This window comes from Salvia miltiorrhiza, chromosome 2 (genome assembly GCF_028751815.1).
Source record: "Salvia miltiorrhiza cultivar Shanhuang (shh) chromosome 2, IMPLAD_Smil_shh, whole genome shotgun sequence".
NCBI classification, from domain to species: Eukaryota; Viridiplantae; Streptophyta; class Magnoliopsida; order Lamiales; family Lamiaceae; genus Salvia; species Salvia miltiorrhiza.
The window spans coordinates 11,202,328-11,229,892 of record NC_080388.1 but is presented as its reverse complement, the minus strand read 5'-3'; the positions used below and the strand labels follow the sequence as shown (position 1 = coordinate 11,229,892).

Below are 27,565 nucleotides of genomic sequence, written 5' to 3'. Positions count from 1 at the left end.
AGCAACTCCAACGTCCTCAAGAGTCCCCTGACTCTGCCCTTCTTCTGAAGATGTTTAATGATCTTCAAGAGCTGAAAAGCCGACTCCTTCCCGATGATGCCAAAAATGGGGAAGAGGATATGAAGAAGCAGCGCGACCGAAGGGAAGAGGATTGGATTCCTCCATCCTTGAAGAAGGACTTTGACTTTGCCAAGGCTGATGATCTGATCTCAAAGCTTGCTCCTACTACTGCCTCAGTTGATCTAAACAAAAAAAGAGCCAAAGAAAGCTCATCAAATGAGCCAAAGGTCAAGAAGACGAAACTCGATTTCGCATCAAGCCTGCTGGAAGGTCAAAGGCTCCAGCACTACTTCAGTAAAGGACTGATGGTATCATACTTGGACAAGTTTGAGCGTCAAGACAAATGGATACCATCTGAGTTAAATGACTGGTGGGAGAAGACAAAGGAATGCTACACCAAGTGGATGGTTTTCGTCAACATCCAAGGTGATAGAGACTACCGAAATGATGCCTGGAAATATATCCTGTTGCAGCAGCCAGAACGAGATTTGGTCTTAAAAATGCAAGAAGCTCAAAGAAGACTCGAAACGGGCATTCCTGATCCTATGAAGAAGATTGTGGCTCCACCAAGGATCAAGAATGGAGTCAACAGAGACAAAATCAAGATAGAGTTCAGAGCCATCTGCAAGATCTGGAATATGAATCCAGACTCCCATGCAGCCAAAGAAATCAGGGAAGCAGTCTTCAAGTTGTATAATCAGAAACCTTGAGTCTTTTGGTTGTCTTCTGTCTTTCAGTGTTGTTCTTTTCTGTTCAAAATTGTAACTTAGATTGATGTATTATCAGTCTTTCATTAATGAAAAGAACTTCTTTTTTATCTCAACCTGAAGACAATGACTCTTTGTCCAGGCTCTGATTATGTTTTTCTGTCTTCTCCTGTTCTGTTTTAGAACTGTTTCGTTCTTAACTCTAAGTACAAGTTTTTAGGTTCTATTGTTAAGGGGGAACTGTTTTCACCCCAGTTTTAGAACTTGTGCTGTGAGTTCAGTCTTTTTTTGTTGTATAGAACTGCTGTATGGTTTTGGCATCATCAAAAAGGGGAAAATTATTGGGAACCTTGTGGAATATCCTAATCCCTATTTTGATGACACTAAAATTCATAGGTCGTAATTGTAATAGACTAGAATTGTTTTGAACTCAAGTGTTAGAGTTCGTTTCTAGTTTAGTATGCGGTTCTGAAAACTGAAGACTGAAGATACCAACTGAAGTATCAGTTGAAGAATCAGTTTGGAACTGATTACTTAATGCGTGCCACAGACTGATACTAAAGTCAAGTATCAGTTGAACATTCTTCCTCGGACTGATCTTCCAACGTTCAAAGGAAGCCACGTACTCACAAGAGTACAGCCGCATTAAATGTAGAGATCTCAGGATCTTATCTCTGCAGAGGTCATTCCTATTTGGTGGTCACTTTATCAAAGACGTCACATCTCCTGTCCCTCAAGAGAGCCGTTTCCACCAGACAAGGAACCTCGAAGATTGAAGCCTCAGCCCAAATTTGAATTGCTCTCCAACGGAAGAGATCTTGAGGACGTTCTACGCCAACGGATCTATTCAAGAGTTCTCCTACAAATAGCGCTCGAGGATCACTTCAACCTTCACCGATTCAACAACATAAGCTGAAGCTCTGCCGAAATTGCTACTCAGCCTAAAGCTTAACCTCCCCAAAGCTTGAATCGAAGAAGAGAATTCCAAAGCCAAAATCAGTCACTGCTGATTACATACATTCTCTTAGACCTTAGGAAAACCTCTGTTTACCCAGAAGCCAAGGTCAAACTTGCTACAAAGAACTTGTTCTTTGCAGTATAGTTGGCACTCGTTCAAACCTTCTTTCCAAAAGAAAGATTTGAGTGTTTTGAGTGATTCGGAGTTCAGGAGGGTTTTCTGACTCTGAGAGTCTTAGCGCGGGTTGTGCTAAGCAAGAGAAATCCGACACGAGTGAAGTGTGGGTACTGAAGAAGGGTTTTCTTCAGTGGTACGGTTGTGTGCACCCGGCAAGTACACGGTTTGGTTTGCAGTGCACCTGTTAAGCACTTGCGGAGTGGATTGTTGGTCTGATCAATCGACCGTGGATGTAGGAAAGGGTTTTTCCGAACCACGTAAAAGTCTCTGTGTTGTTTACAGCTTTCAGTTTTACATTCCTACTTGTGTTGTTTCAATTGATAAACTGAATACTGATTAACGGCAAAGAGAAACCTAAGACCAACAACGTGCTCAACCGAGGCTATTGCGAAACTAAGTTTAATTTCCGCTGCGTATGATATCAGTTTGACTGATCTATCATTTGATAGTCAGGAAGAGTGTTATCATCTCTGTTTTAGCAAACTCGACTGAAGCCCATAAGTGCATCAGTTAAGTTCCAGTGACTTAACTGATAACTCCTTACTGAAGAGCATTCAGTATCAGTCGTCAACCCTGTTTGGTCAAAACTGTTTTCAGTCAACAGGTGTCTTTGTTTGCATGTAAAGCTTCGTTTAGATCTCTATCTTAAGATCCCTTTGATTGAGGAATTTGTAAAAATATCCCATAGGTGTATTCTCCCCCCCCCCATACACCTATTCGAGACCCTCGGGACCTAACACTTATAATTATAACGTAAGAATGTTAATTTGATTAGTGATTCACTCATCAATGATCACTAATCTAATATTATTACTAAGAATTCAAGATTCTTAGTAAGAATCCTATAATTATAAAATAATAATGTTAATTTGATTAGTGATTCACTCATCAATCATCACTAATCTAATATTATTACTAAGAATTCAATATTCTTAGTAAGAATCTTATAATTATAACGTAAGAATGTTAATTTGATTAGTGATTCACTCATCAATCATCACTAATATAATATTATTACTAAGAATTCAAGATTCATATTAATAATATTGTAAGGGTTAAAGTACATATTCACCCCTGAAGTCGACACCCCTAGAGCATTGGGCTCCCCAGACTCGGTCGTGGCGCGTTGACCTCCCTGAACTCTCGGAAAAAGGGTGCAAATACACCCCTGAACTCTCGAAAAAAGGGTGCAAATAAACCCCTCCGTAAAATAACGGAGGGGTGTATTTGCACCCTTTTTCCGAGAGTTCAGGGAGGTCAACGCGCCACGACCGAGTCTGGGGAGCCCAATGCTCTAGCGGTGTCGACTTCAGGGGTGAATATGTACTTTAACACATATTGTAATTATAACTTAAGAATGTTAATTTGATTAGTGATTCACTCATCAATCATCACTAATCTAATATTATTACTAAGAATTCAAGATTCTTAGTAAGAATCTTATAATTATAACTTAATAATGTTAATTTTATTAGTGATTCACTCATCAATCATCACTAATCTAATATTATTACTAAGAATTTAAGATTCTTAGTAACAAACTTATAATTATAACTTAAGAATGTTAATTTGATTAGTGATTCACTCATCACTCATCACTAATATAATATTTTTACTAAGAATTGAAGATTCTTATTAATAATCTTATAATTATAACGTAAGAATGTTAATTTGATTAGTGATTCACTTATCAACCATTACTAATCTAATATTATTACTAAGAATTGAAGATTTTTAGTAAGAAACTTATAATTATAACTTAAGAATGTTAATTTGATTAGTGATTCACTCATCACTTATCACTCATCACTAATCTAAGATAATATTCCTAGTAAGAATTCAACATTCTTACTAGATTGATAAAATACTTATGGTGTATAAACTAGATTGATAAAATAAAATAAAAAAATAAATAAATAAATTATTGAAAATTAATAATAAATTAATAAATAAATATTTTTCCGACATAAAAATAGATAACGGAAACGAGCCAAATCCGTAATTAACAACATTTTTTGTATATCATCTCGACATATTCTAAGGTTATGAATATATATGATATTGTATATTGAAGTAGACTGTAAATGAATTAATAGATACTATATATATATCAATAATACGAGTGTTCTGTACTGTTGACCATTCGTAAAGAACTTCAAGGTTAAGTGTGTTTGACTTAGAGCACAACTAAGATGGGTGACCGACTGGAAAGTTCGTCTAAATTATGCAATACTGTATAAATACGGAAATAAATTGTGGATATACAATAAAATAAATAAATAAATAAATAAAATAAAATAAATAAATTAAAAAATATTACCGAGGGCAAAATGTCGTCGGTAATTAGCGACGGCATATTGCCTCGGTAATACCTTGGCCAACTCCGGCGTGTGCGCCACCGCCGTCCGGTGGAAATTACCGACGGCTATCGCACCGCCGCTAATTACCGACGGCAATTTTCCGGCAACTCTCCGCCGTTCAACGGCGAAAATGCTGGCGGCGGCGCCTCCGTTAATTGCGCCGACGAGCCGATTAGCGACGGAAAGTTGCTGACGGCGCCGCCGTCGGTAGCATTTTTCACTGGCGGCCGTGCCTTATAATGCCGTCGGTAATCGTGCATTTTTTTGTAGTGATGGGCCTCCTGTCAGTATTGTCTCTGATAGAGACAAGGTTTTCACCAGCCAATATTGGAGGGAGCTTTTTAAAGCAATGGAAACTAAATTGGATATGACCACTGCGTATCATCCACAATCAGATGGTCAGTCGGAGAGGGTTAATCACTGTTTGGAAGGTTATTTATGGTGTATGGCTGGAGCTACTCCTAAAAAGTGGGTAAAGTGGTTATCTTTAGCCGAATACTGGTACAACACTAGCTACCACAGTGGCTTGAAATGCTCACCCTATCAGGCTCTCTATGGAATTCCACCACCACACACTGGTCTAAAGGCGTACTTGAGTTCTCCTAATCAAGAAGTGAAAGAATGGGTCTAACAACGGCAGGACATGGTCAATATATTAAAAAAAAATCTGATCTTGGCCCAGGAAAGAATGGCTTCTTATGCTAATAATCACAGAAGTGAGAGAAGTTTTGATGTTGGCGATTTTGTTTACCTTAAGCTGCAACCGTATAGGCAGAACTCCGTAATGCTCCGGAAGAACTTGAAGCTCGCCGCGAAATATTATGGAACCTACAGAGTTCAAGAGAAAATTGGTGAGGTCGCTTACAGACTCCAGCTGCCGGATTCTTCAAAAATTCACCCAGTCTTTCACGTTTCATTGCTTAAAAAATGCTTGGGTAAACACATCATACCTTCTACTGAGCTTCCAGTAGTTGATGTGGACGGCCATTTCAAGGTGGTGCCTTTCTCTATTCTTGACTACCGCTCCCTTGTTTGTGACGGGAAGGAGATCCGTCAGGGCCTTGTGCAGTGGACGACGAGTAGTGCCGAGACAGCAGAGTGGATAGATCTGAAGATCCTTCGCCGGAAATTTGATGTTGTCCATCCTTGCGGTCAAAGATCTGAAAAATAGGGGAGTATTGTCATGAACCTAATTAATTTAGGGGGCAAAGAAGTAGAAGAAGCGAGACGGGAAATAGAGGATGTCGTCGGAAACGGCGGTGAAGAAGGCTGGGAATTTGGGGAAGGAAGACGAAAGCTTAACTGTTGGTGGGAATGGAGCTGAGTTTGAGATAGGTCTGGGCAGGGAGGTCGACAGTCCAAAGGCCAAATGTGGCTGAGGAGGCCCACGGCCCAGAAAGAATTTTGGGAGGCACTTGGTTTCTTTGGTGCTATCCTTTTATCTTTTATAATAGTTGGTGTATTTGTTTTGTTTAGCTTTTTAATATTGGGCCTGATTTATGCTTAATTTACTCTATTTTTAAGGGTTTGTATGTGCATGTTTTAAGATAATCTTCTGGAAATTGGTGCATTTATGGTGTATTTTATGCTTTGCAGGAGATTTAGGCTTTCGAGATAGAAGAATGTAGTTTTGGAGAATTTTGGATGAATTTGGCATTTTCTAGGTGTTCTGGTCTCCAGAGCAGAGGAACCGAAGTCTCCAGAGCAGAGAAATGATCATTCCTCTGGAGTCAGAGAAATCGCCATTTCTCTGGAGTCAGCGAAATCAAGAAGCCAGTGTAGCGAAGTCATCACCAGAGGAGTCAATAGCCAGAGCAGAGGGGAGAAAAGTCCATTACAACGGAATCGAGGAGTCAGAGAAATCACCGCTCTGCTGGCGAGGCCAGAGAAATCTCCATTCCGCTGGCAACCCATTCCTCTGGCGCAAGCAGAGAAATCGTCATTTCTCTGGCGCGACCCGTTACCCTGGTGACATCCATTCCTCTGGCGAGAGTTGTGAATTCAGCGAGAGTAGGAGTATTTTCCGGAGTGCGCATCCAGCTGGAAAGTTGCCTTTTTTTACACGATTCTATTACCTTTAGAATTCTACTTTGCATGGCAACTTCCATGGTGATTCGAAGGAAATCTGAAGCTTATAAATAGGTCCTCTTTTGACCTATTGGCGGACAAGACCCCCGAACCCTAGCATTCATATTTTCAGTTTTATAGCTTTAGAATTTTATTGCTTTTCAGTTTTCAAGGCTTGGATCAAGATTGAAGATTCAAGTCGCTACAATCGTTTTTATTCGGTTTTTATATAATTCAGTTTTTACAATTGCGTTCTTTTTAATTATGTTTATGTTTTATTTTACTATGTCTGGCTAGTTTCCTTTAGCTGATTCTAGGGTTTGTAAATAGTTGATTGAATTTATGTGATTTATTTGTTAATACCTTTGTGCCTTCCAGTTTATGATTCATAATTCCTGGTGCTTAAATTCTTGTGAATTATTTGGCCAATAGTTTGCATGTTTAGCTATTCGGTTTGAGACCTAGCGGAGATAACTGTTTAGCGGATTCAGGAATGTATGATATGATTTTAACCTTGAGACCTAGCGGAGATAGGTGGATCATAGGGAGCTATTCTTAGGAGCTATTGGGAGTTAGTAGATTTTCTTGAGACCTAACGGAGATAGATAATTTACTAATCTACGATCGTTGCTGCTCTAGCGAGAGTAATTGATTAATTAAGTGATCTCTCATCATAACTGGATTAAATTGGTACATAGGATTAATAGATTTATTGCATAGATTTAGTTAATAAATTTACTACCCTAGGATCAGTTGTCTTTTATATTTGATTTTTCCTACGATCTTTTAATTATTGTTATTTGCGTTTTAGTTTAAGTTAATTAAACTTTCCTTCTTTCGTTTGCCTGAATATTACTAGAGTTTAATTAGGATTACTTAGAGTGATTCGCTATAATAGTCCCTGTGGATACGATACTCGGTTACTGATTATTTGCTACAATTGCATCGTGTTAGTTGCGATATTTGTTGCTAAAAAATTAGTGATCAGGGCCCACTTTCCTTAGTTTGGGGAGTATATATATTGTACATGCATGGGTTGAGAAAACCCTAAGAAATGAATTATCTCTCATCTTCTATCTTACCTCGTTCCTCCTATCTTCTTTAATATCTATCAACACACAATCTCCTTTATTTTGTATTGAAAATCCCAGAAAAATTACAAGTAATAATACAGGCTATTACAACATTCCCTTCTCTAAAGATATGCGAGACTCACCGATGACTAAATATTATACATATATTAATTGAACATTTGATGGTCATATAAGATAATGTTAAGCTATAATTTCATTTTAAATAAGAACTACACGGTAAAAACTATGAAAATGTGATAAATTATATGAATATAAAAAATTCTAATACAAAAATATATGTATGACCTAGAGTAGATGAAATGACTAAAAAAAATTAGAAACAAAAAATTATTTTCAAAAATAGTAAGATAATTTTTGGCGAAAAAATATAACGTGCTATTTTCAAAAGTGGTTGTGCTTATATATATATATATATATATACTCCCTCCGTCCCATAAGCTTAGGCTGATTGGGATTTTCACAAAGATTAAGAAAAATCATTGGAAATGAAAATATATAAGTAAATTTCCTAGTATGTCCATATTTATTATATAATGATGTATTAAAGTGGGAGTAAATTAAAGAATTAAATAGGGATATAATAGTAAATGAGTAAAAAAATATTACTTTTTATGGAAACAAGCCTATATAAATGGGACATTCAAAAAATGAAAACAAGCCTAAGCTTATGGGACGGAGGGAGTATATATATACATTAGATAATTTAGTTACGTGTTTGATAACCAAAATTAAAAACACTGGATTAGATGAGGGGGTGTTTGGTAGATGTGTTAAGGTTCGAGAAAGGGGCGTGAAACTACATTGTTGTCCTCTTTCATTTTCTGAACTAAAGCACCCATTATCTTCTTGATTTTCCATCACAAACCCAGCAATGCACGCCAACAGAGTGAAAAAAAATTACATAGGATTTTTACAATATATAAATATAATATGGAGAAATTTCAAAAATTATTAACATAGCCCCATAAATAGACGATTCACAATATCCGTATGCCAAGCTGTAGCTACAAACTGCCAAGTATAAAAAACAACAAAAATTGCGAATAAAAGTATTACTGCCTTCGTCCACGAATTAAAACACTATTTGCATTTAAATTTTTGTCCATCAATTGAAGCTCTATTGTATTTTTTGTACTTTTTTACTTTTCTTTTTTTCCTATATTTACTACCACTTGTCACTAATGGATCCATCTTATAATAATTTTATCATTTTTATATTTTATATTTATTACACTTTATCACTAGTGGACCCACTACACAACACCTTTAACACTTTAGTCAAATTACTTTTATCACTTTAGTCAACTACCCTTATATTTCACTCACAACACCTTTATTAGCTTTCTTAGTTTCTGTGCCGAACATGAAATGGAGTTTTAATTCGTGGACGAAGGGAGTACTTAATAGCAAGACCAAGTTGTGCTAAACTGTTGAAATAGAAATATTATTAAAAAAAGGAAAAAAGATTCGTCTAGAGGCAAAAACAAAAAAAAGGCGAAAACACCCGCAAGAAACCACGGGTGACCGAAAAACAAACAAACCAAGACTATGAGAAAATATTTAGAGGGTCTTCCTCGTCCAAAGAATCTTCGTCATCCAACATATCTCCCATCTTTTAGAAACCACAACCGACATAGATCGAGGTGCGTTGAAAGAATAACAAATTAAAATTTTTTGCAGAATCGCACCTCCAGCCTGAGCATGTTGCACTTTATTCAAGAACTCCACCGGCGACGAAATGTCAAGAACTGCGCCTACACCTTGTAAAACGGCACTAGCAGCATGGCCCGTTGTTTCTCTGGTTTTACTCATATCTGAAGACATACCATTCTTGATTATACGTCGGAGCCGGTGCTTTATAAAGGAATCAGAAACCCTCCCCTTCTTGGTAGCACCCTTTGGACGCCCTCGCCCGCGAGTTAAGGGGGGATCCTCCATCATTGCCTTTCATGGCGTCACAATCAAAGCTAGATTTGGACTGCTATAGTGCGTCAGGGTGACGTTAGCAATCTGCATATCAAGTACAGTAGAAGCCAAGTTTGAAACTGGACAATCAATCGCCGAAGGAGGCATCCCATCCAATGTCTCATTCCGACTCGGCTCAGAAGCAACCGCCGATTGCAGGACCTGATGCCTCGCGGTGGTAGGAGAACATGGCGTGACAATATCCCTATCATCTCCCTCAGTCGCCAGAATGGCGAAGGGATTAAAAGTCACAGCGCCACCAACTTGAGCCGAATGCAAACTATTAGGGGATTTAGGCTCCCCTTCCTCGGTAGCATCTTTGGTAATGCCAGTATCGGGATGCGCGACATCAACAATATTTTTGGAGGGAATTTCACGCCAGACAATCGAGCATCCCCTAGGCTGCCTGCCCCAAGTTGTGCTAAACAAGAACAAGAATTTAAGCTGGTTAGCTAAATAACACCGGCAATTCATATACACCAAAAAACACATGTACCAACCTACCAAGCCAACTGGAGGAGCTTTCCTATTACAATTCCAATCAACTCTAACATCAAGGCCATAAATACAATTCCAAACACCATTTTCAGATCATTTCGAAGCTGTTTCGGGAATGGCCTTGCATGTTCTTGGATGTGCTCGAAGTATGGACCAAAGATTGATGAAGTTGCAACCTGACTAGATTTGGGGCAACAGCAGGCGAAGACACACCTATCACCGTCTCTCCCTCCGTGAAAACCGGCGTCGACAGTCAACCAAATGCCACCGCCGTCGTTATCCCTAATTTCCTTCTCGATCCCCTCTCTTATTCTGTGAGCACATAAAATACCCACACACCGGCCAACCGCCATCGCTTGAACCCTAGCCCCAAAATCTAGGCATTGACGTCGCCGCGTCCCTCTACTTTTGACTAAAACTAACACCAACAGGGGTTGCCGCCCGAGTTCTCCCTCTGCGTCGGATGGTCAATAGCATCGAACTACCGTCGGCGACGCCGCAATAGTCAACACCCTCCTGACTCGACGCTGTGTTTCAAAAATCAAAGAATAAATGTCTATGCTTCAAATTTGAAAACAAAGGTTAATTTTGGAAATCTGAATTCTAATAAGAAACACTGTAGTAACCAAGTAAACTAGTATGACTATATTTTGGGACAGAAGATCTCATTTGAGGTGGGGGGACCTTGGGGGCGATATCCATTTTCCTATTGAGACAGTAAAAAATGGAACATGCCGCCGCTAAACTTGGGCTTCCAACATTATTAATACTGCCTACCAAACGACTGATGTTGCCGAGTTGGTATTTAATTAGGTCATATATAAACTACCAAACACGCACTAATAAATAAGATTTATTATAATATTATGAATCACACTAAAATTTTACTTATAGAAATTAAAATTTAGAAAAATTATATACTACTATAACTTTGGATTTATCGGTCCAATAATAATCAAGAGTGAGATTAAATGTTAAAAATAATTATACCCTAACTAAATGAAATAGATTCTAATTTATAGTTATAAAATTAAATTTAAAACATACTATAAAATTAAAACTAAAGAAAATAATATATGAAAAAATATACTCCATCTGTCCACGAAATGAACTCTCACTTGCCCTTAAATATTTGTACATGAAATAAACTCTTATTCTATTTTTTGGATAACTATACCCTCTGACTTTTTCTATATTTATTACCTTTTACTCCCGCCGTCCCATTGATCTTGTCCCGTATTCATTTTTTGTTTGTCCCACCGATCTTGTCTCATTTCTATAAATAGTTACAATTAACGACTAAACAATAAGAATTCTTAATTACCTTCTTTCTCCTACTTTATCACTTTATTACATTCTCTCTCTCTTACTTTATCACCTTCCATCTCCTATTTTATCAATTTTATACTTTATTACCTTAAAACACTATTCATACTCTCCTTAATAATCGTGTCAAAACCAAATGGGACAAACCCAATGGGACGGGGAGAGTACTATTCATGGGTCATACCCACAACACCTTTATCACTTTTATATTCTATATTTAGTACTCCCTCCGTCCCACGAATCTTGACACGTTTCCATTTTGGGTAATAATCATTATCTTCTCTCTCCTACTTTATTACATTTATTATCTTCTCTATTCTACTTTATTACTTTTATTACCTTCTCTCTCGTACTTTATCACTTTTATACTTTATTAATTACACACTTAAAATACTAATCTACAACTTCTTAATTCCCGTGCCGAAACCAAACGTGTCAAGATTCGTGGGACGGAGGGAGTATCTTTTACTACTTATGATCCCATCCTATAATACTTTTATCACTTTTATATTTTATATGTACTATTCTTTATTATTCACAGGCCCACTTTATAATATTTTTTTATCATTTTTGTTAATTATCATTTTATTTCACTCATAATATTTTTAACAATTTTCTTAATTTTCGCGCCATGTGAGTTTATTTAATGGACAGAGAGAAGAGGAAGTAGTAGAAAATTGAAAGTGGGGCAGTGTTTTGTTTTTTAGAAACCGAAAGTGGGGCACTTAATTGGCTACTATAATTATTAGATTTATCCAACATTAGATCCTTTTATTATGTGTTGTGTGGCAGTCCTGTTTTCACTGTCCTACGGTTAAAACTTAACTTGGATGCCCTTGGTTTTTTTGAGCTCATGCAAAAAGTTTAACAGTTTTTTTTTTTTTTTTTCCAATTTCCTTTCTCCTATCATTTCTGTAGCAGCTATTGCACGATTGTCTGAAGTTGAGTAATTTCAAAAAGAAGAGAAATCATAAAAATGTCCAAGTCATCAGCGAAGCCCCCGACATTCGTGACCGCCGCCGTGGTGGCAGAAGACTACGCCGACAGCCCCGTCCACTACGCGGTGGCCACAGGCGATCACGCCACCCTAACGAAGATCGTGGCCTCCCTGCCCAAACTCCACGCGGCCAACACCATCCACACCGAACCCGAATCCATCGCGGAGGAGCGCCTCGCCGATCAAATCTCCGCCGTCCTCGACCGCCGCGACAACCCCCTCAAGGAGACCCCGCTCCACGTCGCCGTCCGCCTGAACGACGTGAAAGCCGCTCGCATCCTGGCCGCCGCGGGGGCCAAAATCTCCCTCCATAACTCCTCCGGGTGGGACGCCCTCCAGGAGGCCCTCCTCCGGCGCTGCCGCGAGATCGCCCCGATCCTCGTCCACCACGGCCACCTCTACACCCAATACACGTGGCGGCGGCGGCTCCCGCGCATCGTGGGCGGGCTCCGCCGCATGCGCGACTTCTACATGGAGATCTCGTTCCACTTCGAGAGCTCCATCATCCCCTTCATCGACCGCGTGGCCCCCTCCGACACCTACCGCATCTGGAAGCGCGCCGGGAACCTCCGCACCGACGCCACCCTCGCCGGCTTCGACGGGCTCAACTTCAAGCGCCGCAACAACAGCTACCTCTTCCTGAACGACGTGGACCGCCCCGACGTGCCGCGGGGATGCCTCCTGGTGGTGAAGCACGACAAGAAGCAGGTCCTCGTGGCCGAGTACGACAAGAAGATCGGAACGCCGCTCAGCAAGGAGCAGATCGCAAAGGATTGCAACGCCACCAGCGTCTCCCGCCCCAGCGTCGACGTCTCCAAGGCGCAGCTCGTCGCCTGCAAGAACTGGCGACGCCAGGATAGGGCCGAGAACGTCGGGAAGTGGAAGTCTAGGGTTTACGAGATGCACAACGTGGTGCTCACGCTGCGCGAGTGCAAGCTGCCGGCGGCCGGGGAGCCGCCAGGTGAGGAATCGCAGAAGGCGCAGGAGCCTGCGTTCAAGAAGAATCTGCGGCCGATGCTGTGGCTCACGGAGCAATTCCCGTTGGAGACGGAGGAGCTGCACCGCTTGTTGGATATTCTGTCCAAGAAGCTTACCGCCGTTAAACGGATGAGGGAGGTGCTGCTCACCACCTTCCCGCCTAGGACTTTTCCGGTCAAGGTAATAAATCCCCTTAATTAAATTTCACTTGTCATTTTTTTTTAATAAACTCTAAAAATTAATTGGAGATTGATAATTAACTAATAAAAATAATTATTTTGTAACTAATTTTACTTTTAAGAAAAATATTTTTTTTACTTTTTTCTTATTTTTGTGACTAGTTGGAATATAAAAAAAGAAATCACTATTTTGATATATTAACTCAAGGGTCAAAATTTAAAATACCCACCTTCATAACTTATCTATAAAAAATACCCACTTTCACAAAACACATATCAACCATACCCAACTCATAATTAATGACAAAACTACCCTTCAACAAATCCTCTACAAATCCATCATTAAACCATTTCATGTTCAAATTAAAACTAGTCTAAAAAGACATAATCAGGCCCAACATGCTTCCGTAACACTTCGAAATAATTCTTAAATTTAACCAACATTATACCTTTGTCGACTGGTCTTCTTCAGGAGTCAGTTCTGTTGCATTTTACGGCTCGTCTACCTACCCGGCACGCACCAACCACACACTCGCAAGAGATGGTTGCAACCCTTCTCCTTCACTAAGTGCCGACTCAATACTTTGTTGGAAAAATAAAGAAAATATTTTTACTCAATCGGAATAGTTGGACAAAAACTAAGCGTTTATAGAGGAATTATATAATAATTAATTTATTTCATAAATCTTCCTCAAGGGAGGAGACTAACTTGTTTAGCTACTCATAGTAGCTAATACTTGTGTACATAAAAATAAAAAGGAAACTAAAACTAAAACGAAAAACTTTGAAAACAAAAATTAAAATTACAAAGATAAATTTTTCTAGAGAGAGAAAGTGGTGTGTGAAAATGTGTTGTGATTTTCGGATGCCTTCTTCTTTCCAGAGCTTGTGTTTATATAGAGGTTTGAACCCCTCTATTATTGCTCGGTTGTTGGCCTCGGATTCTTTCTTCGTGGCCAGCTTTCTTGAATGTGACCTCCACTTTCTTTTGTCGGCCAATATTACCGACACTTGGTTAGTGCCATCACATGGTGCTGGACCCTTGCTTTATCGCTTTGTGATAATGCTGGTAGGGGCCGGCTACTTTTCCCTTCCACTCACGTTTGTCCTGGAGCGTTTGGTGAGTGGTCCTCCTGTCATTCCACCCACTTTTGTCGTTTCTTTTGTGGGTGCGATCCTTGCTGTGAATCACATGATTCACTTTGCTTTGTCGGCCACCTTACTTTTTTGGTGCCCGAGGTGTCCTTCCCTTTGGAGTCTGATGCTCATCATGTTCATCAGACCGGAACCTCCTTCTGTCAGGCTTCGGGTAGAATCCTTTGCCGAATTCTGGCTCCTTCTGCGATGAACATTGATCGCAGACTTTCTCAATCCAATGGCCCAGATGAGCCATATTGCAAAATTTGCGACGAGTCTCCTGGCTCCCCGCTATCTTGTTTTCCCACAACATTTGTCGTTTCTTCTCGAAAGATTTTTCGGCAAAAGGGGTCGTAGTTCCCGTCATTGTGTTAACCAGGAACGTTCCCAGATCCGAACTTTGGTAGAACTTGAATCTGGACTTCATTTTGTCCATCTCTGTGAGACAGACCCATAGGCCCCATGCTCGTCTAGTGGAGATTTGGTCCTCCTTGTATGTTGAGACGATTGCGGCCTGGAAATCGGGAACTTTGATTCGGTTCAGGGCTCCCGTGTCAGGTCTCCGAAGCTTGATGAAGTGGAAAGCTTCACGGATTCCTTTTTCAACTGGCTCTGGCGCTGCACTGAAAAAGTACAATTCCAGAACATCTCCCCGTTTGAGGGACTCGTTGTTCTCCCATGCATCAAACACCGTTTTCTGGATCCATTTGGGTAGACCCTTGATCTCGGTAAAGGCTGGGGAGGTGGTATAAACTGAGGCCAACGCCCCAAACTCATACCATTCTTTGACGTCGTTTGGATTGGCTCCTGGAGTCGTCCAAACCCGAGGGTATTTTCCTGCAACATCAACCCGGCAATTTCCCGGATTAATGCCCTTCCTTGTGAGAAGTTTCTCCCACCTGTCTTGATACATCTGCCAAGAAGGAGAAATTTCAATAAAATCAGTATCAACCTTAATTTGGCCTGTCATTGGCCTAAGATTGATCTCTTCCTCTTTTACCCCAGAGGTGGAGGGTTGACATGTTGATTCAGGGTGTGACCCCTTAACAACATCTTTTCCTCGAGGGTCCGGCTGTGAAACCATCGCCTCAGGACTTGTGCTAGGGGTACTTGAATCCCCTGCTACAGGTAATCCGCCCTGTACGGAAAGCATTGCTTTAATCCGATCTTCTCGGATAACGCGCAAGAGCGGCTTGTTGAGTACTTCCTGAATATTGAACATCTTCATGAAGCAAGCATCAATTTGGTTGGATACTTGGGCTTCGTCAGCCGCTTGTATCTTTCCCGCTTGTTTGGTGTGTAGAACACACTTTTGCCATTCTTATTGTAGCAGCTCTAGACTTTCAAATAGCTGCGCCTGTTTTGCCTCGATGGCCTCCACTTCAGGGAGCTCCATCCCTTGTAAGGAAATCTGCAAGAACATTCTGATCAGATTTCAAAATGACAATATCATAATCATAATATTGGCATTCTGCTTGCCATCTAAGCAATCTAGCCTTTTTAGGTTTAGATTCTATCTTTTTTGTTAAGAAAGCTTTAACGTTAGTGTTATCTACTTTCAAAACGAATTTTTTAGCAAGTAAGAAAAGCGGCCATTTTTTAAACGCCTTTCGCACTGCAAAGAATTCTTTCTCGTTGATGTGCCATCGCACAGCTTCGTTGTCGGAGAAAAGACCGCTACAGTATCTGCAAGGTTCTTCTCCATAAGGGGTGATCTTTGTGAGCACAGTTGCCCACCAGAAATCACTCGCGTCGGTGTAGAGGACCAATTCATCCTCGTCTTGTGGTATTGAAAGTTTCGGGAGATTTTTACAAATCTCTTTCAACTTCTTCATACCCTCCCGATGCTCCTCCTTCCATATGAATGGAACATCTTTCTTCAGTAGTGGACTGAAGACTTTTCTCTGTTCTACAAGGTTTTTGATAAACATCCCTGCAAAATTGACAACTCCGAGAAAACTTTGGAGCTGCTTCTTCTCCTTGAGATCCTCTGGGAAATTCTGGACTTTTTCTACAATATGTTCTTGTAGAATTATTCCAGATTCATCGATCTCAATTCCCAGAAACTCCATCTTCTGGGTGGCTATGACTGCCTTCTTTTCAGACAGCACTAGTCCTTCTTGTTGACAAACATCCGCAAAGATCTCCAGATGCCTGACATGTTCATGAATGTTTTTTGATGCAATAAGAATGTCATCAATTTAAACAAACATAAACGAAGAATAATCTTTGAAGAGATTATCCATCTTTCTTTGGAATATCTGAGGCGCGTTGGCTAGCCCCATTGGCATGACATTCCAGACATAATGTCTTTGTGGAGTTGAGAAGGCTGTAAACTTCTTACTCCCTTCCTCCATGCGAATCTGGTAAAAGCCTGATTTGCAATCGAACTTTGAGAATACCCTTGCACTTCTGATGCAGTTGATGAGGTGTTCTCTACTTGGGATGAAGTATCCGTCAAACTCAAGAATGTCATTAATTCCTTTATAATTAATGACCAATCTTGGCTTTCCTCGCTTGATCTCCCCATGATTTCTCACCAGAAATCCAGGACTGCTGTAAGGCGACTTCCCTGGTTCGATCAGCTTCAAATCAAAGTGTTCCTTGATTATGCTCCTCATATCCTGTTGATCTTGAGTGTTCATCAGGATAGGTCTGAACCTTACAAACTCATGCTCCTTTCCAGTTTTAACTTTCAAGGTAGCTTTGAGCAGGTTCTTGTCCCACCATGCCAAAGGATTCTCATGGTAACACTTCTGAATCCTCCTTTTGACGTCGGCAATGGACACCTGTTCTTCTTCCTTGATATCTTGGTGTGATATCAGGGACACTTTGAGGATTTGAATTTCTTCCTCGGAGAGATCTGGGAATCCCTCAGTTCTGCATTTGAGCAAAACTTCTCCGAATCTCCTTTGATCCTTCATTTGGGGTCTCCGGAGTCTGCCATCATCACCACGCTTGCTGCGGAATTTGATTGGCATTGAGCGATGAAAAGCTCCATTGAGCCTTTGCACAATGATCTTGTGATCACAATTGGTTGTGAACACTAGCCTCCTGGCTTCATTGTCTTGTATATACCGCTTGAAGTTTTGCAGAAAATTATTTCCGAATAATATATCTGCTCCGGTATCATGGAAATAAATTGGTGGAGTCTTGACCTTGTACCAAGGTGTCTGACCTGCTCCGCCGATCAATATTTCCGTTTGTTTTACTCCCTTTGATAGAAGCAATATCTTTTTGGAGAAATCCCTTCCTGCAATTCGAGGCAGTTCTTCTTCAACTTCTGCTGGAAAGACTCCTCGTTTTGCTGTACAGATTCCTGCTCCTGAATCCACATAAGCAGCAAAATATTCTGCTTTGTATTTCTCGTATAACATCCCTACAGAGATGTATATTGAGAATGGACTTGTCATTGGATCATCACTCTTTGGCGTCCAATTGTAATCTCCATTCCTCCTGACTTCCATGACCATGGTTTATATTTGTTAAGGAAATCTCGTCCTAAGATCAGGACATCTGCTTCTTGTCCGGCTTGGCCTTCGGTTTGGATTTCAAAACCTCCAACCTCCAGAGTTCCGATGTATCGGTTGTCGCCTGGATTTGCCAAATAATACAACGAACTACAAGGAAACTTGTTTTCCCTGTTTGTTGTATCAAATCTTGTGGAAACTTGTCTCCATCCTTCGGGACATTTGAGCTTGATTCTCATGTCCAGAACTGGTGTTTCCTGAATCGCCCTTCTCTCATACGAATGAGAAAAACTTCTTGTTATAGGCCCTGAAGATAGCCTATTTCCTTGGAATGATAACCTTGGTGCTCCCAATCTGAGACTCTGGGTATGGCTGAGCACCTGCTTGTCTCCAATATCGATGTCGATTTCTCCGATCTGAGGAATCTCCACTCGTTTTGGATTGACTGCCTTGGCAACCTCCTTGAATATTTCTGGAATTTCAATAAATTCTTTTCCCAGAAATAACTCCGTGTGATGGGAATTTGATAAGGCATACGAGACTTGATAAGTCAGTGAGTATGGCCTATTTCCTCCCGTCATAAGCTCCTTCTTTTTGTAGTCCTGATAGAGGGTCAGGGCTCGGCTGAAGGATGAATCCTGTAGATTATAAGCGATCTGTGGGTAGAACTCGGTTATAATCCTCTTGGCATAGAGATTGCCCGAGAATGCTCCAAGAACTGATGCTCTAGCATCTCTAATTCTTTTGTCGCAAAGTGCGACGTCAATTAGTTGGTCTGTCCCTGGGGAGAGGGACGATTTGATTACCAACTGAATTGCTCCAATATGAATCCATTTCATCGTGCTTGCGACTTCTGGCTTCATTTTCTTAAGATCCTGCATAATATCTTCGGCTGGAACCAGCTGGATCTCCACTTGATTACTTGTAATCTCAATTGGAAGCGCCATTTCTCGGTTTGTGACACCAAAAAAGACATGATGCTTCCTCTTGGATGGAATCAAGCTATTTAAAACTCGATTCAATCTTCCATTGGAAAACCCTTGGTAGGTCTGTACCTCTCCAGTTTCCCTATTGAGTTTCTTCACGAGCTTCTTCACCACTTCTTCCTGTGGAATCAGAAAATGGCTAGTGAATCCATTCTGATCCTCCTTCTGGATGTGGTGGACCTCGTGTTCTTCTTTAATCTGACTCGTCTCCGGTTGATCCATCGGTCATCTCCGAATCTTCAGAACTAAAGACTTCTTCTTGCTCATATATGCTCTCATCAGAGGATATATCTTCAAACTGATACACGGGTATCAGATTCTGGTAAAAGATAGCATCTTCGATATCCTGTGTGGATTCGAATATTTTTATCCCTTTCTTCTCGTTGTCGGGGCAATTGGTAGAGATATGCCCCTTTGCACCGCACGACCAGCAGTTGCAATCCTTGAAACTTTCATTTGCTTTGGCTTGAGTACGCCTGAAAGTTTTTCTCGCCGGGATTCTCTTTTGATTTGAGAATCGGTTTCTTGATGGTCCACTCCGTTGGCCTGATTTGTAGGAGCGTGCCTTCTGTCGGGTCCACATAGTTCTTGGCTTCCAAGAACTTCTTCTGGACTTTCTTTCATAGGGTTGGTACCTATGTTTCTTTCGGCTCTTCCTTTGATATAGCAATTCAGCACCAATCTCTGTTGGAAGATCAATGTTGTCGCACATCAATGGAGATTTCTTATTGAGTCTCCTCAATCTCTTGAGATTCCTCTGGTCCGCTGCCTTCTGGCACCATTCGGACAGCTTCTTGTGGACATAAGACATCCTCCTTGACGCGCTATCAAGTGGATATCCTCCTGGTGAAACATACTCATTGATGAGCATCTCCCTCCATGGACTTGGAAACTTTGGGAAGAAAAGGTCCATGGCCTTCTGATCTTCAACATCCCCCATATGGACATATAGGGTGTATAGGCGCAGAAATTCATCGAGAGCTTTTGGCTCTAGCACCATTAATCTTAGATTGTAAAGTGCCTGTTGATATTTCTTGCGCTTCTCCTCTGCGGATCCTTCGGAAAAACCCATTCCCAAGAAATGGATTTTAATCTGTTTAGTAGTCTCCTTAATGATTTCATACATTGACGGATTACTAAACAACTCCTCCCATGTCATGGCAAATTCTTTTTTGTCGTAATCAATTGTGGCAATCACGACTTTTAATGATGAAGCCCATTCGTCGATGAGACCCTCCCATTCTTTGAAACTGGCTTCGTCGAGGTTGAGAATCAATCCATATGGATGGACTGGTTCCAGTGTGACCTTTCCTACAGGAGTATCCTGCATCTGTGGCCTCCGTCGTCTGGTTCGTTGGAACTGGCCTGCATCGTCTTGAGCTGACCCCTTCTTCGACGGTTCTCCTTCTTGAGGCTCGGTTTTGGGAACCTCATCTCCTTGGTTCATCTTTAGATCAACCATATTGAGGTTAGCAAAAGATTCTACTAACTCTTGTAGATCTTCTAATCCGATTCTGTCAAGGCTATTCATGATATTTGCCTTTCATGATTCGGATTATATCCTTCGGCTGCAACTCCTTGGGTGTTGCATCAAATAGAGATAGATGCGTTGGGTCTTTGGACCATTGATTCCGAATTTTTCCGGAACATGGTTTTCGCCGTTCGATCTCCTCCACTCTTTTATGGATATCACGCAAGAGGGTTAGTATTTCCTCTTGTTTGAGTGATATTTTGCTCATCTCCATCGGTAGCTCATACAGCTTGTTGCCGTAATACTCCACCGTTTTTTGAATCTCCCGCAAGTTGACATTCTCGGAAGAGTCTGGCTCGATCTTGTGGTAGCTTGGATAAGCTACTCCCGCCTTGTTTTTTGGTTCCATCAAATATGATATTGTTGATGGAGGTTGGTTCTGGCTCGTCGGTTTGCTGCTTTGGCCGCAGCATTCTCTATTAGGGCATCGAGATGCCCTCGAAAGTCCGTAATGATCTCACAAACCGTTTCCTCGTCTTCGGTAATGTTGAGCATAAGTGCTCTCCAACACCATCGTAATTCACCCATTAGGTGACTAGCTTCTCTTTCCAAAATTTGGAAATATATCCTGTAAACAAGATATCTCGGACATTCGTCCGGATCCATTCCAATTTAATGCCCACATAGGTTAATCCCAAAGGTTAATCATAAAATAAATTAAAAATAATATAATTCCTCTATAAAAATCCGCTCTGATACCATTTTGAGAAGCGCGGGATCAATTTGAACAAGAATCAATTAAATCGTTTTTTGCTTAACAGTACGTGGCGTTGTCTCACAGTCCAGACCCAGATTACAGAGTAACCTATCGGGCACGAGGAAAGTTTCCAGCCGATATACCAGTCAAGCTTAATTAGGCAAAAGATGGAAGATAAAGAGAAATTAAATATAAGGGTTATGAAGTGGGTATTTTTCATAGATGTTTTATATAGGTGGGTAGATTTGATAGATGTATTATAAAAGTGGGTATTAAAAACCATTTGCCCTTAACTCAATTGCTAATTTATTGTATTTGAATTACTAATATTCTGGGTTTGGGTTTGTGAAATCAGATATCGATACCTGTGGTTCCGACAGTGAGAGTGGTGATAACATTCACGAAATTCATAGAGCTACAAGCGGCTGAGGAAGATTTCCACACTCCGCCGTCAAGTCCAGGGCATGACGACGACGATGATTACAGCAGTGACGTGGTGTTCTCATCACCGTCGTCCAAGAAAGAGAGCAGTAGTAGTAGTGGCGGCGCTGACCAAATGGATCCCTTTGAGATTCCAAGTGGGTATACTTGGATGAAAGCTTATTGAGAGACAAACTGTACTTGTTATTGAGAGACAAACAATTATTTTTATGATTTTATCATTACTAATATAATAATTTACTATCAGTTTTCAGTAAAACATTGACTATATTTTGTGCATACTATATGATTAACATACTTTTCCTAGTCGCAATTAATCATATTTTTTTTCATAATTTATAACTAAGATGCTTATGAGGTAAATATTAAAATAATCATTTTACTTAAATTAAAATTAATTATAATCATAAAATAATAATATATTAATTATAAACACTATTACCAAAATATCCTTTTATTACTTTAAATTAGAATTTACTAGTATTTTAAAATTTTGAAAATTTGAATTTTAAATTACAAAACTAAAATCTAAAAAAGAAAATCAATCCAAGCCCAATTCGCCTTAACCACCCAGTCCTCGACCTCCATCTGCAACCAAACCTCGCGTCGTTGCTGCTGCTTGAATTGCCACAGACGGAACCCACATGCATCGCTGCTGTAGACACTAAGAGCAACTCCAATGGTGGTGTCTTAGAGGGGTGTCTTAGGAGTGGACCCCACCTAAGACACACCCCTCTCCAATGCATTGTGTCTTAGGTGGGTGCTTAAATCATCATTTCCACAAAATTCATATTTCTACACTTTTATTTTAAAATTTTCAATTTCATTAAAAATAAAATTAAACATTACAATAATTAAAATAAAATTAAAGACATAATTAAAATACGATAATAAAATACAAATTACAATAATTTTCTAGAGCTCAATCAGACCAAAACGAGACCAAATGTGCTCCTTCAAGTCCAATTTTAAAATAAAATCCCCAATTCTACAATTTAATTTTAAAATTTCAAATTTTTATTAAAAATAAAATTCAAACATTACAATAAAAAAATATTACATAATTTAAATAATAAAAAATACATAAAGAAAATATAGGATTTTAAAAATTGAAATATTCAATATAATATTAGGATTTTAAAAGAAAAAAAATAAAAATTAAAATTAAAATCAAAATCAAAATCAAAAAAGAAAATTTTAAAAGCCCTACCCCACCCAGCCGACATCCCCTCTTCTTCCCCAACCCACCCTCTTTTTTTCTCATCTTTCCCCATAGTTGCACTGCTTCGTTTCCTTTCTTTCTTTCTTTTTTCGCACTCTTCATTTTTTTTATTAAATCGACGCGTGTAGCGCACGATTTCGCCAAAATCTGCCAACGACCCGCGTCTTGCCTTCATCCCGGCTTCGATGTGCCCCGGATCTCCAACGCGGCTGCCCCTCCTTCGTCCCGAATCGACACGGCATCTCTAGCGCGGAGGCTGGAATGCCGGATCATGCCGAGGAGGAAGACACACTGGTCGTTGGCATGCCGTGCAAGTGCATGCTCAGTGGTTTGCAAGGTGTCGGGCATGATGGAGGGGAAGGGCGAGCGTGTCCAAGGGACGTGCGATTAAATAAAAACAAAATTCAAAATTCAGTTTTTTTTCTTAAATTTTTTTTGACGGTTTTCCCTTTTTTTAAAAAATAAAAAATAAGAAAATGGACGCGGGGGAGGGGGGATGGGTTTAACGGCTATATTATTTTTCTTCTTTTTTTCCCTTTCATACATGTATATATACTACTATTTTCATCATCAAATTTATACTCCTACAATCCTCAAATTTCATTCACTTCTTTTTCCCTTGAAATTTCTCACATAAAATTTTTCTTTCTCAAATTTATTTTCAAGCAGTGGATTGCGAAGTTGATGATTATTTAACTAAACACGCCAGAGGCTCGGGTGTCTCTACTTCCCAAGCCTCCAATATTTTGGCTTCCGCAGTCTTCCAAAGCCAGCAACGCTACCACCCGTCAATGAAGCCGAAGAGGCGAAGCCTAAGTCTTCAAAGCCCCGCACCGGGTACATGAGCGCTGAGGCGGAGCTCATCTGCATGTTGTGGGCCCACAACCCTGTTTTGGGAACGTCCAATATTGGGGAGCTATCGCCGATAAGTTCAATGCTCTCAAACCAGAGGGAGCTTCTGTTTGTGAAAATAGGCTCATCAAATCCCACTTCCAACGCGTTCAAAATGACGTTAAAGTGTGGGAGTTTTTTTCATGACAAATGCAAGGCGACTTGGGGCAGCGGGATGAGCGACGAGCAGATCACCGAACAGGCCCAAGAGAAGTACGAGGTGAACCATGGGCAAAGTTTCAAGCATATCAAAGCTTGGATTGTCTTGCGCAACTATCAAATGTTCACATCACAGGCCAATGATGTACACTCATCGAAGAAGTCGAAGGGCTCCGAAGGGCGGGCAACAACAACTTCTTCGGAGCCAAGTATCACGACGAGGGCCCAAGCTAGAAAGCGGCGAAGCGAAATAAAGGCAAGAGGAAAAATGTGGAATCCTCTTCGGAGAAGTCGTCGTACTACGAGGCACTTGAAAAAGTCTTCTACAACATGAAGGAACATTCCATCCAAACCAGTAGCATCGCTGAAGCAAAATCCAAAGCTACCGACGCCAAAAAAATGGCGACCGAGGTGAAAATGGAGGAGCTCTCAATTGGCATGGCACAACAACATGATTCAAGGCTCAAGTGTAGAGAATTCATATAATTTAGGTTTTTCAATTTATCGTAATTTTTTTAGTTATTTAAATTATGTAATTTTATTTTAATTATTTTAATTATGAAAATTTTATTTTAATGTAATGTTCAATTTAATTTCAAAGGAAATTTCAATTTTAAAATAGAATAGAAGAAATGAGATTAAATGGAAATGAAGATTTTAGCTCCTCTTATAGCGCCTCCCGTTGGAGATGCTCTAACTATCTGCATCATCAATTTTCACACCAACCATTGGCATAATTTTTCTTTACTTCCACAGAAGCAGAATTCGGGGGAAGGGGGTGCGAGATGGGATGGGGGAAAGGGGCGGCGGTCCGAGATGGGTACAATGTGGTCCCGAACTTTCAACAAAACTCTCACGTTTTTTTTAGAAGAATTAATCGTAAACTTTGATTCTTTATAATTGATGGATGTGATTCACATCCATCAATTATAAAGAATCAAAGTTTACGATTAATTCTTCTAAAAAAAACGTGAGAGTTTTGTTGAAACACATATATATTAATGTAAAATTTTCTAATTAGGATATATATGATGTAGAATTTAATGGAATAATAACATATGACATCCTCACATGAATAAAAACTTACCGAATTTGCTTGATCCATTAAATAAGGATTTATTAATGTAAAATATTAAAGTAAGAGAATGTATTAAAATAAAAATATCATTCCCTCCGTCTCATTATTTTTTTTGATAAAATTCCGTCGTAATATTTTCTTATTAAAACATCTACTTTAATAGGTCACTTTCAAAAACGGAAAATCAATACATATAAAATTTGAGATTATGTTGCATACAAATTTTGCATGGTTCTAAAATAGAAAAAACTTAATAATCTTTATTTATTAATCTCATTATAGTCTAAAATTGCTTAATTAATACTTCCTCCATCCACGAAATAGAGTTTTATTTGAGGGCGGACATAAGTTTAAGAAAATTGTTAAAGTCGGTATAAGTGGAGAAAAAGTAAATTTGTAGGGGTTGTGTTAAAGTAGGTGTGAGTGGAGTAAAAGTAGGTTTAAAAAAGTTGTTAATGAGGTGGATTCTCTAATGGAAAAATAAAGTAAATACACAAGTTCATAAAAGGTACTATAATTGTACAAAAATTGAAACATGTCTTTATTTCGTGGAAAAAAAAGGGATAAGTACGACTCTTTTTCGTGGACTGATGGAGTATCAGTTCAGCCTTGTGCAGCTCATTTATATTAAAGAAGAGATCATGAACTTTTGTCTGTTACTCCTTTCGTCCCTAAAAATTGTGACCCAAAAGAGATGACACATGTTTTGAGAAAAAAATGTTGTAGTTGTATTTGAGAGGAGATTGGGTCGCACACCTTTTTTGTAAATAGTGAGAGTGAAAGTTTGTGGGGTCATTTCAAAATAAGGAAATGTCACAATTTTCAGGGACATGCCGATATGGTAATAAAGTCACAGTTATTATTTATTTCAGAAACTAATCATTCAAGATTGCTCAGCATGTCCATGCTAATTGTTGGGACACAAAAAAAAAAATATATCCAACCTCCTGATTTTGATGATACCAAAACTATTAGAAAGCCTCTCTAGACTGATATTCTCTTTATGAATTTAAGTGTTTTAGTCTTCTCTAGTTTAGACTGAAGCGGCAAAGACTGAAGACCAGTGTCTGAAGACACCTGACTGAAGAATGAAGGATGTTGACTGAAGTAGAAGACTGAAGATACATGAATCAGCAAAGCCGACTGAAAGAATGACACAGAAGTCTAATTGACAAAACGCAGACTGATATTTTAGAATGCATCAGTCCGTTCCTCAAGAAGCTAAAGAAGTCAACCGCTATACAAGGTGCAATTAATGCTAAGGACAGAAGCATTAAATGTCGAAGATAGGAGATCATTCTTCTTGACACAAAGCCTCTCTTGCTGTGTCACATCGGCCTGCAACACCATCTCCAAGAAAGAAGACTTTACTTCTTTCAGACTCAAGGAGATAGAAGATTGAAGACTTGAGCCCAAATTCAAAGTTGACTCACAATGGCAAAAATCTGAAGACAATCTCCACTAACATATCTATTCAAGAATTTGCCTATAAATAGGCTTAACGTTCAAGCTCAATCAACACCGATTCAAGCACACTCTGCTGAACCTCTACCAAATCCGCAAGTCAGCCTACTCATACTTATCCATAGTTTGAATCGAAGAAGAGAATACACCAAGCCAAAAATCAATTTTCTGATTACGTACATATATTCTCTTAGAACCTGGAGGCAAGCCTTTGTAAATCTTAAGCCTAGATGTCAATTACAGAGAGCCTGTTCTCCGTAATTTAGTTGGTAGTACAAACTCTCATTTCAAACGAACGAAAAGAGTATTTAAGAGATAGAGTTGTAGACCGTTGTCTAAACTCGAATAGTTCTTAGCCCCCGTAAGCAAGACAAATGAAGTCTTAGCAAATCTGCGAGATTGAGAAAAGAGACGAAAAGTCCAACCTAGTGTGTTGGCACTGAAACGGTCAAGATAACTTAGCCTCCGTAAGGCACTGAAACGGTTAAGATAACTTAGCCCCCGTTATAAGCACCAAAATGTTGTTTTATCCTTAGTATCAGTCATGATAACTTCAGTTTATAAAAGTGAGTTTTTCAGAAGAAGCTTTATAAGTTTTAAAAGTCAAAATTAGCCTTCTGGTTTATTCCTCCCCCACCCCCCACCCCCCTTCCGTAACCCTCATGGACCCAACACTAATCATGTATACCCTTGTTTCCAACTCTGTCTTTTAGAATAACATGATTTTGGTTTTCAGGTTGGATTTGTGACAGCTATATACTTTACTTGTTTTCTTATAAGTGCCTCGTGGTAAGTTGTTAGATTGACCTTCGGTTTCCATTTCATATAAACTGAGAATCTAATGTGCATCGTTGTGTATTAATGTGTCTCCATGAAACAGAAAACTTTAGTGCAACCGCCAAATTCAATCCACCTGCTTAGTCTTTATATTCATTTTCATGTAATAATGTTCATCATATATAAACACATCGATTTATGATATTTGTATAGTTTATTATGGTCTATTACCAAGATTTTCAGGTACCCTGACCATACTTTTTCCCTTCTCAAACAACGACCTAAGTTCGCCTTTATTTATTGTGGTGGTAATTTCTCCTAACTTGTTTTTCTATTTGAATGTTGT

At 39.6% G+C, this 27,565-nt stretch overlaps 1 protein-coding gene across 1 annotated transcript; it reads left to right on the top strand.

Moving 5' to 3' along the window:
- The first annotated feature begins 11,896 nt into the window (after positions 1 to 11,896).
- LOC131011166 (uncharacterized) lies at positions 11,897 to 21,887 on the top strand. Its single transcript, XM_057938964.1, has 2 exons — positions 11,897 to 13,367; positions 21,543 to 21,887. The coding sequence occupies exons 1-2, from the start codon at positions 12,189 to 12,191 to the stop codon at positions 21,792 to 21,794; spliced, it is 1,431 nt and encodes a 476-aa protein (XP_057794947.1). The 5' UTR covers positions 11,897 to 12,188; the 3' UTR covers positions 21,795 to 21,887.
- The last annotated feature ends 5,678 nt before the right edge of the window (positions 21,888 to 27,565 follow it).

Coding starts and splice junctions, on each gene's coding strand:
- LOC131011166 (XM_057938964.1), top strand. CDS start 12,189: ATGTCCAAGTCATCAGCGAAGCCCCCGACATTCGTGACCGCCGCCGTG. Junction 13,368..21,542: donor CTAGGACTTTTCCGGTCAAG/GTAATAAATCCC, acceptor TTGTGAAATCAG/ATATCGATACCTGTGGTTCC.